This window comes from Phoca vitulina, unplaced genomic scaffold (assembly GCF_004348235.1).
Source record: "Phoca vitulina isolate PV1807 unplaced genomic scaffold, GSC_HSeal_1.0 scaffold13, whole genome shotgun sequence".
Lineage (NCBI taxonomy): Eukaryota > Metazoa > Chordata > Mammalia > Carnivora > Phocidae > Phoca > Phoca vitulina.
In genome coordinates, this window is record NW_022589716.1 from 47,553,073 (window position 1) to 47,563,171 (window position 10,099).

At 52.5% G+C, this 10,099-nt stretch overlaps 1 protein-coding gene across 1 annotated transcript in view; it reads left to right on the forward strand.

Moving 5' to 3' along the window:
• UROC1 (urocanate hydratase 1) overlaps positions 1-9,791 on the forward strand; it is a 43,875-nt gene extending 34,084 nt beyond the window's left edge. Inside the window, exons 18-20 of the mRNA XM_032412240.1 lie at positions 661-742; positions 6,796-6,895; positions 8,003-9,791. Coding sequence (XP_032268131.1) covers positions 661-742; positions 6,796-6,895; positions 8,003-8,143 — 323 coding nt within the window. The 3' untranslated portion in view covers positions 8,144-9,791. The remainder of the gene's footprint in view (positions 1-660; positions 743-6,795; positions 6,896-8,002) is intronic.
• Positions 9,792-10,099: the final 308 nt, after the last annotated feature.

Here is a 10,099-nt window from a genome sequence, read left to right on the forward strand (position 1 = left end):
CTGATCTTCTCTGGGAGCACCCAGCCAGGTTTTTGGAGGAAGAGCCTGCGAGGACATGCACACCCCCTTATATTTGTGTCCCAGAGGCCTCAAGGTTTCAGGCAAGCTCATGCTTGTCCTTTAGCAATTTGTTAGACACACATGTAAGGTGACCAGCCTGGGTTCTGTTTCTCTGTGCAAGGGCCTCTCTCTCCCCAGACTGTAATTAGTTAGTTGCCCTGGGACCTCAGTTCTCTGATGGGGTCAAGGACAGTCATTAATTTGTAGTTGTCCTCCACCCTTATTTTTTGTTGTTGTTGTTGTTTTGTTTTAAGGGGGGGGGAGTGACTCTCTTTGGCTCTCTGCATCCATGAACTAAAATCAGTACCACCACCCCTTAATTCTTTTGTTCTTTCTGCTTCTGGGGCACTATATCTGGCATTCAGTGCTGGAGAGCATAACCATACAGAAGGATAACAGTGGGTACTTGAGCACTTGTCAGTACTCCAGCTTTTCGTGGCTCTGCAAACATAAATTATTGCTGTTTCTAGAGTCTGTGCCTAGTTCCCTATCTGTCCTTCAGGCCCCACTCAGCCCATTGTCGCCCTGTTCGGAGCTTGACCTGGCCCCCCAGCCCGCCTCATTCAGGGAATGATGGGCGGTGGCCTCTTGTTTCCACAGACATGGCTGTGCAGAACTTCGTGGGAGATGCCTTTCGAGGTGCCACCTGGGTCGCTCTTCACAATGGCGGGGGTGTTGGCTGGTAAGGTTTTTGGAGAACTGGGTGCTGTGGGTTTGGGCTGGTGTAGAGGCCTTGGGAATTCCCTTGAGGGTCCTGGGCCCTGCCTCCCCTGAGCTCGCTCTGCTGACAATGTTGCTGTGATGTGTTCCTCATGTGAACAGGAAATCACAGGACATGGCCGAGCCACTCTACCTTTCAGAGTCTCACCTGTCGCACTGGACACAAAAGCTGTAAAAACCATCCCTACACTTATCGTGTCAGTTTCCCCTTTGTTTTCACAAATGTTTTCTCAGGAATTCTCAGTGCTGTCCTGGCCCGGGCCTTCTCCACTGATGTGCCCTGGGCAGCTGGGCTGGGAGGCGGGAGACCTGGATTCTGGCCTCTCCTGGGTCCCCGGCTCACAGCTCTGCCCTGCCAGGTCTGTTCCCAGTCTGTGCCATGAGGAAATTGGGGTTTGTAGAAGGGTCTTATTCCGGCTGACAGTGGCAGTTCCATCATGAAGAGGTCTGCTATAATTCTGCACCCTAATTCTAGCATGTGGGGGCTTTCCCACACCACTGGGCAGTTCTCCAACACCCCCTGGGTGTCCACAATTCAACTCAATTCTGACACCATCTGCTCAGAGACAAAACCAGATCCCACAGGGTAAGGGCTCAGTCCCACAAGGATGCCACCACCTCAGATGCCGATTGCAAGTCTAGGTTGTCCCCTGTGCATCTGACCGACGGGCTACAAATCAGAGGTTCCCATAGTAGCCTCCCTGGGTTCCATTAATGTGCTCGAGCAGCTCACAGAACTCAGGAAACCAGTTTATTACAAAGGATATCAAAGGGTACAAGTGAATAGCCAGATAAAGAGGTACATAGGGGGAGGTCCCAAACAAAAGAGCTTCTGTCCTTGCAGAGTTTGGGGCCTGGCACTGTGGCACATGGAAGTGTTCTGGTTCCCAGCCTAGAACCTCTCCAAACCTGTCCTTTTAGGTATTAATGGAGGCTTCATTATTTAGGCATGATTGACTAAATCATTGACCCCAGATTCAACCTCCAGCCCCTTTCCCCTCACTGGAAGTCTGGGAGGTGGGACTGAAAGTTCCAATCCCGTAGCAATATGGTTGGTTCCACTAGAAACTAGCACCCCCGCCCCCATTCCTTAGATGCGATCCAAAAGTCACCTCATTCACATAACAAAAGACACTTTACCCGCTCTCAGTGCTTCCAAAATTCCAAGTATTTTAAGAGCTCTGTGCCAGAAATGGGACTAAGACCAAATATATATCTTTTATTATAAATCACAATATCAAATCCACAAAGAATAATGAACAACTAATATTTATTGTACATGGATGGCGTGGCAAGCATTTACTAAACTCTTTGGATCTATGCTCTCACCTAATCGTAGAAGCAAATACATTTTACAGATGAGGAAACTGAGGCACCAGGATGTTAATGAGCTGCAGCTGTCCAGCTGTCCCCTCTTCCCAGACCTGGGAAGCTCTCAGGTCTGGGCTCTCCCGCCAAGTTGGACTCCTGGCTCTCCGGGGCAGCAGGGGGCGCTGCCGCTTCAGAGAGGAAGGCAGCTTTCTGGCCAGCCATCTCTGAACTGGCCTCTGAGCCCGTTCTGGCCAGACTGAGCCTGGCCTTGCCCTCCACGGCCAAGTCCTTCAGCACTGGAGCTTCCCAGAGCATTCCGATCGGCTGGCTTCGAGGCCAGAATTCCGAGCTGTAGCCCAGTCAGGCGGCTCTAATTAATGGAAAATGTGACGGGAGTATGTGTTTTTTCCGATACACAGGCTAGAGAAAACCAGAACGGAGAGTGCCTGGTTGTGGGGTACCTCGCATTTTGTCACTGGATTTGCTGAATTGGTGCTGGAGGTGAAGAGAATGAGGTTGAGTAACATGAGCTAGTGGTGGAGTCAGGATCTGAACCCAGATCTGTCACCTCCCAGGATCCACCTGTCATTGCCAACTGAGCCACAGGGGGCAGGAGGGATCAGAGCAGAACTGGCCTGAGAAAGCATCCATGACATGAGGGTCTCATGGCAGGACCCCCTGAAGGGGGAGCTCCCAAGAGAGGGAATACTCCCTGCCAATTCCCAAGTTGCTCCCACCCTCCAGCTGCCCCCGAGGCTTTGCAGACAGGACTGCACACACCCACATAATTTAATCCATCAGATGTTCCCGAAAGGCTTACTGCAAAATCAGCAGGGAAAAAAATCTGTACCTCAACCATTCCTGCTCCAGGAGGAAATCACTTTCAACTCGTCAGTTAATTTTTTTCTTTGTTCTACACAAACCCATTTCTAAGTTATAAGCTCCTTCTGCTATTTCGTGATATGCTCTCAGTATTTATTTGTTTATTTATTTATTTGACAGAGAGAGAGAGTGTGCAAGCAGGAGCAGTGGGGAGGGGCAGGGGGAGCAGGAGAAGAAGGCTCCCCACTAAGCAGGGAGCCTGACGATGTAGGACTCGATCCCAGGACCCTGAGATGATGACCTGAGCTGAAGGCAGACGCTCAACCATATGAGCCACCCAGGCACCCCTGCTTTCAGTTTTTATATCATCTACTGTCTCCCTGTTTTGGAGCACTTCCATTTCCAAGACAATCTGCATCATCTGTGTGTCATCTTCCTCTTCCTCTGTCTCCTTGGAGCCCCTCTTTCTGGTTGCTTGCTTGGAGTCTGTGCTCATGCTGTCTGTCCAGTGGTCCTTGCTGTCTGCTTGTGTTTCGAGAGGGCACCCACAGCCCGGTGTGCACAGGGACCTTTGGACCATAGGCTGCAAAGCAGGAGAGGTCAGTGGTCAGTCTCTGGTTTTAGGCTGGTTGGTCTGCTCAGTAAACACAGGTCTCGTTTCCTGTCCTTATAGGGAGGGTGTGGCCATTAGCCATTCACTATCGAATCTTCACTGCCAGCCTATAAAGCAGTAGCACATCTGGCTTTCAGGTGATGCCGCTTCTGCAGTCCTGAGGACCGCTCTGAGTACCAAGGCTTGCAAGGTTCTCGCCCTCTGTGTGCGTAAATCTCCAGTGCAGTGGGGGGTATCTTCGATGTATAGTTCATGGCACAATTGAGAGCATGGATTCTGAAGTTGATTTCTCTGCACAAGTTAAGCTTGTTGAGCTTCGTTTCTCATTGACAAAATGCGCATCACAATAGCAATCGCTATGAACATTAAATAGTGAATGGCTAATGCTCATAGTACTGTGTACAACATGTACAAGGCCTTCTAGATTGACATGCTAGCTCATCTGATCGCCACAACAGTCCCCTGTAAGAAATAGGTGCTACCCAGGTGGAGAAATAACTTTGCCCAGGTTTCAAAATGAGCTACTTTTGCAGGAGGCCTGGCCCGAATGCATGCGCTAACCTTACTCCGCGAGTTACCTGTAAGGGGGCCAGGGCAGGGCCTGGATGTGGCACGCCTCCCATAAATGTTAGCCTTTATCAGGTGCATGCTGTTTGGGACTGCAGGTGAAAACTGTGGGTGTTTTAAACTTTGGTAGCTGTGGTCACATTTCCCTATATAAAAATTCCAGTTTGCATAACGTCAGCACCCTGGGTGTTACCACATGGGATTTGCCAGACTGGTGAGCAAGAAGTGACAAATCCTTGTTGTTTTGATTTGACTTGCTTGCTTCCAGTTTTTGTTTTGAGTTGTGTGATTTTTCTTATTGGTTGGGTGTTCTTAATCCATTCTAGACATTAGATGCATGTCTTGGGTGCACGTCCCTTGTGTTTGAACGTCGTGTATTGTATCTGTGCTGGCTGGGTTTTCCAGGAGGCAGAAGCTGGGGCGGAGGTAGAGTGTGTAAAAGGCTTACTGGAAAGACCACCTGAGAAAGGAAGGGGGGTTAGGATTGAGTGGGGGCACCCTCAGTCTCCATGCACACCTGCCAGTCTTGCCGCCTGCGGGGGCTGGGGTTCTGGGGCCAAGGCCATTGAAGGACCCACTTTGGGTGGGCAGAAATGGGCTGGCCCTCGCCATGGTAGTGCTTAGCCTCTGCCCCAAGAAGGACCCTAAGGAGTTATTGTTAGGGGCTGTGAGCTAACCACCTTCCCTGCAGCCAGGCTTTCTGGTAGGGTCACCCGTGCAGGCCTCCTCTCCTCACAGGGAGCTTTATCTTTATCCAGTAACTTTTCTATTCTGGCTCTTCATTTTTTTTTAAGATTTTATTTATTTTAGAGAGAGAGAGAGAGCGTACGTGTGAGCAGGGAGAGGGGAAAGGGACAGAGTGGGTAGGAGAGGGAAAAGGAAAGGGGAGAGAATCCCAGAATCCCAAGCAGACTCCCCGCTCAGCATGGATGATGTGGGGTCTCCCAACCCTGAGACCATGACCTGAGCGAGTATCAGGAGTCGGATGCTTAACTGACTAAACCACCCAGGCGATTCAAAGGCCCTTCATTTTTTAAATGTTGCTTTAAAAGACATTCCTCCTCCTTCCCAAGTTAAGAAAAAACATGCTCCTAAACTTTATTTATCATATAATTTTGAATTTTTCCTTCTTTAGTACATCTGGCACCAGTTTTTCTTTATGTGGCATAGGGCTCTATTTTTCTGTTTTTCTCAAGGGACAGTTAGTTGTCCCAACTCCATTTGTGAGCAACCGCCCGTGCTCTGCTGATCGTGGTGCTGCCTTTATTGTCTCATCTTCCTGGGCTCAGTGTGCTGAGGTTGCCTCAGTGGGCAGGGTTTGCTGAGGTCACATGGAGCTGAGCAGCTTTGCTCTCTAGCAGTCTGGGCTTCAGGCTCCCAAAACAGAAGATCAAGTTCTCATCTCCAAAAGCCCTCTCTGGTCAAAGGACACGCTGAAGTCCTTGCTTGGCGACACTGGCTGGCATCTGCTTTCCCCTCTGTCACCCAACATCAGCCCCCGACAGGTGACTGATGATGACCTTGAATCCACCCGGAGGCTGGTGGGAGATATGGTGGGAGCCCACTGACAGGCACAGGGCTGCCCAGCTCGGGGACACAGGCTGAGGGCAGGGCAGGGGCAGTTGGCCACTCACAGAGGTGCTCGACTTCCACGCTGGGAGTGGGGAGCTCAGCTGGCTCCTGCAACAGAGGGCTCCTCACCTTCTTGGTGGGAACTGGCTGAAATTGACAGTAGAACCCAAACGGGGCAGAGAAGCAGGTAAGGCCGGAAGGATCTGAGACTAGAGAAGCTAGGTGCACATTTTGGGTGCAAGAAGGAAGAAGAGCAAATTCGCTGGAAGCGGGGACTGAAAGGTTGGAGGCTGTATTGCCAGGTTCGTGTTTGGCAGTAAGGCCCTGGCAAGTGCCGGCAAGAGGGAGGGCATTTCCTACATGTGTAACAGAAGGGGGTATGAGGGGTATAGTGATGCTAATAGCAGGAAGGGCAGCCAGGCCCCGATCATGATGCTAAGGGTGAGGATGGAGATCCAGGGGTGCCAGGAAGGATAGGGTGCTCCTAGCTGATGGCACAGAACCACAGGGCAAACATGTGGAAAGTTGGATAGCATTAACATGCTTCACTAAGATTCCCACGACACCTACTGAAGAAATGAATGAACACATGAACGTATCACGTCTGTGAGGGGAGGTAGTCCAAACAGTGCTCAGAGAAATCTGGTCATTAGAAAATAAGAAATACAGAAAATAAAGAACTCAGCCTTCAAGTTATCAGGACCTCAAAATACACCTACAGCAAGCTGAAAGAAGAGGCAAAGAAAAGTAATAGCATAAAGAGAAATCAGGAAGAATGACAGTTGAATTGAGCATCACAAGAGCCCCCCAAGGAAGCAGGCCTTTATGAGATGCACTCAGAACCACAGAGAAGGAGGTCACCTGTGGGAGGTGACATGGTCAAGAGTCTTGAAGGTGGGTGTGGAGTGCACGGGGTAAAGCATGGAGGTGCAAGTGGGCAGTGCAGAGCCCAGTGATTCCTGCATCCCCTAGGCTGGGGAGAGGGTGCAGACTCCAGGCTGCAGGGGCCAGCCACACTGTCTCCTTGAGCCAGTGCTTCCAAAGGGTTCCCCAAATGTGCGTGCGCTTCTGTCTGCTCCAGGCAGGGGCAGGCCTGGAGAGTGGCCTAGAATCCTCTTTGTCTCTTGCAGGGGTGAGGTCATCAATGGAGGATTTGGCCTCATGCTGGACGGGACCCAGGAGGCTGAGCAAAAGGCCAAGATGATGCTCAGCTGGGATGTCTCCAACGGAGTAAGTCACATCCAGGCCTTTCCACGGGCCTTCTCTCCAATGGGGGTTCTGCCTCTCCAGACTGCAGACCCGAGAGAGTGTTCTTCTCCCTTCTTCCCCAGGAAACAGTCCCACCGCTCTTGCTTACTGGTGTCTCCTCTCCCACTGTTGCTGGGTCTCTCCTTGCATCTTTTGGGGCTGTTTCTGCGTCTCTTTTGTCCCTTCCTGCCTCTGGCCCTACCCCTCCAGTCCAGCCTCGGTCCCCACAGGGGCCCCCAGCCATTCCCTCCCAGTGAGAGTACCCCACTGTTGGTGCTGACGACCTCCTTTCTTTCCAGCCTCTCAGAGGGGGCAGCTCTGTCAGGCCGAGCAGCTCTCACCCTCTCTGGCTGTGCACGTGCATGTGTGGCCCGGCAGGGGCGGGGGGTGCCCTCTTGCCCCGTGACCACATCACAGGCCGAGAGAAGGGGTGGTGAGCACAAACGGGGGGCCAGGTGGTCATGGGGAGGATGCATGCTGGCAGGTGTGAGGGGGAAGCGGAGGGGTTCTGCGTGCAGGGGCCCAGACAGCTGGATGTCAGGTGAGGGGGTGAGCGTAAGAGTGGGGTGGAGGGGTCCCTGGAGGGGTGTTAACCAGTAGAGGGGGTGGTCTTCATCCTGAGGGCCACGAAGCAGTGAGGGGAGGGACGGGGGAGGCAAGCATGGCAGCAGGGAGGGCGGGGAAGCCCCGAGGACTGAGGTGCAGAGAACGAAGCCGATTGGTGAGAGATTCTAAGGCGGAGCTGAGATGGATGTGGATTCCCTGAGGATGGTTCCAGGATACCTGGCCTGGTACCCCTGCGTGAATGCAAGGTCTTTCTTGGACATGGGGTAAGCTGGGTAGAAGGATGGCCAGTTTCAGATCAGAGAGGCGGCTAAATACATAGTCCAGCCAAGAGAGAGGAGGTCTGAGCTAGAGGTGGGGATGGGGCAGACACACAAGACTGCTGGCCCCACACACAGCACAGAGGGGCCCCAAAGTGGGCGAGGGCAGGGATTTGCAGCCCAGCTGCAGTGTGTCCAGAAGGCCCTGTTGGGAAGCTGGTGTTGGCACCAACAGCTGCCCTGCTCTCTCCCCACCCTGCCGCAGGTGGCTCGGCGCTGTTGGTCTGGGAACCGGAAGGCCTACGAGATCATCTGCCAGACGATGCAGGACAACAAGGGCTTGGTGGTGACACTCCCGCATGAGGTGGCTGATGAGCACATGCTCCAGCAGGCCCTGCGGCCATGAGGGGAACCCAAGAGCCGGCCTTGGTTCCCTCATCCCCCCTTGGTCCCTGTCCTCACCCTCACCCTCACAGCGCATCTGTCACTACACACCTTTGTCTCCTGGGTTAGCAGTTTCACACACAAGCCCTCACTTGGCCCTCAATGCCCTGGAGGGCGTGGCACCACCATCCGCAGTTTACAAACGAGCCAGCCCAAGCCAGAAGAGATGGGACCGTTTGTCCGTGACCCCTGGGAACCCTGGGAGGGCAGCAAAAGTCTCGTCCAGGGCCAAATCCTCTAGCCCGCCACAAAGTAGACTCCAGGAACTTTTGGGGGCTGTGCATGCCATGAATACTGGGCGTCAACCAGTCCCTTCAAAGCCCCTGCCATTCTTTCTTCCACCAAGGGAGCAGAGTCTCCTTTGGCCTGGTTTTTATCAATCACTCTGCCTCCTGTCTGCCTCCCATCCATGCATCCAGCTATCTTTCCATCTGCTGGCCTGTCTAGCTGTCCATGACATACTTTCTGTATCTCAGTGCCTCCAGCCATGGGCCCAAAGGAACACGGCCAGGCCCTGGGCTTGAGGGTCCAGGGAGGAAGACAGGGTAATAAAGGATTAGGAAAGAAAGGAAAGAAGCCATGTAAGGTGTCATGGGCAGGATGGCCATGGGTTGGTGGGTTGGCGGCAGGCAGGGTCCTGCCCTAAAGGGTCAACGGTAGTTTGTGGGAAAAAAGGAGAGAAGAGGGGTGCCCCCGATGGCTGGCCCAGTATGAAGTGCAAGAAAATGCAGCACAGTCCCTTTAGAGGGAGGCCCGCTCCAGAACCCTGTTTGCGACCAGGTGTCCTGCAGGAGCCCTGTTTGGCCCGAGGCTGCATTTTCGCACCCCTCCCCCAGATATCTGATCCTGGTAGTGGCTGGACCCATAGCCCAGGCTCAGATGCAAAGCACCCAGGCAAAGGGAGTTAATGTGGCCATGCTTTTCCAGGCCTTCCTTTTGAAGTAGGCACCCTTTTTTTTTAGGGATTCCCCTACTTTTAGGGCTCCTTCCTGCCTCCTCGACTCCCGGTTGCCTATTGCCCCCGTCCTCTGGGGTGCTGCAGGCTTTGGGTATGATTGGCTTTCCCCCTGTGACCACCTAGCCCCTGGAGCTGAGATGAAGGCAGGAGGAGGACACAAGGTAGCAGTGGGGTGGGGGTGGGAGAGAGGGGGGAGAAAGACCCCCAAAGGTGGTAGTACCCTCTGATGACAGAGGAGAGCATGCTGCGGCGAGGACATTTGTCTTGTTTGGTTCACACAGTGGGACCCAGGCCAAACCCTTTGTCTTCCTCAGAACAAGCCCCTTTGGGGAAGGGACTTCTAGCTCCTGCCTCTAATCCAGGGCAGACCATGGCCTCACCCTGCTGTGGGACCAGGCCTGGGAGATGGGGGCCTAGGGGACTGCCTCCCTGTCCTTAGCAACCAATGAGCTATCCCCTTTCCTTTGTTTGAAATTGAAGTCTAGTTGATGCACGATCTGACAGTAGTAGTTTCAGATGCACAACGCAGTGATTGGACAACACTTCCCCTTTCCTTTGTAATTAATTAGCTTTTAGAAATGAAATGCCAAGACTCTGATAAAACTTTGATCTGTTTAATTTATGTTAATTTATTTATTGGAGAAGGATTATAGAGGCCAAAACTTGCTTTCTGGAGTCCCAATGTGTGGGTATGTTTCTTTTATAAAATAAAAATTTCTCCTAAATTAATAGGTGGATGTGGGGGCCTGGGAGTCCTTAGCTTTCTCCTAACCCTGCCTGCCTGCCAGGACCTCAGGGACCTTGGCCTCTCTGAACCTCAGTTTTCTAAGCTGTATAACAGAGTGTAACACCTGCATCTCAGTCGAGGGGTGACTGTGGTTCTGCTTTATTCTCATCCAGGTTATAAAAAGGAGCCAAGTGAAGGGATGAATTTCCTGCCCCTCTTCTTCCACCCTTCCC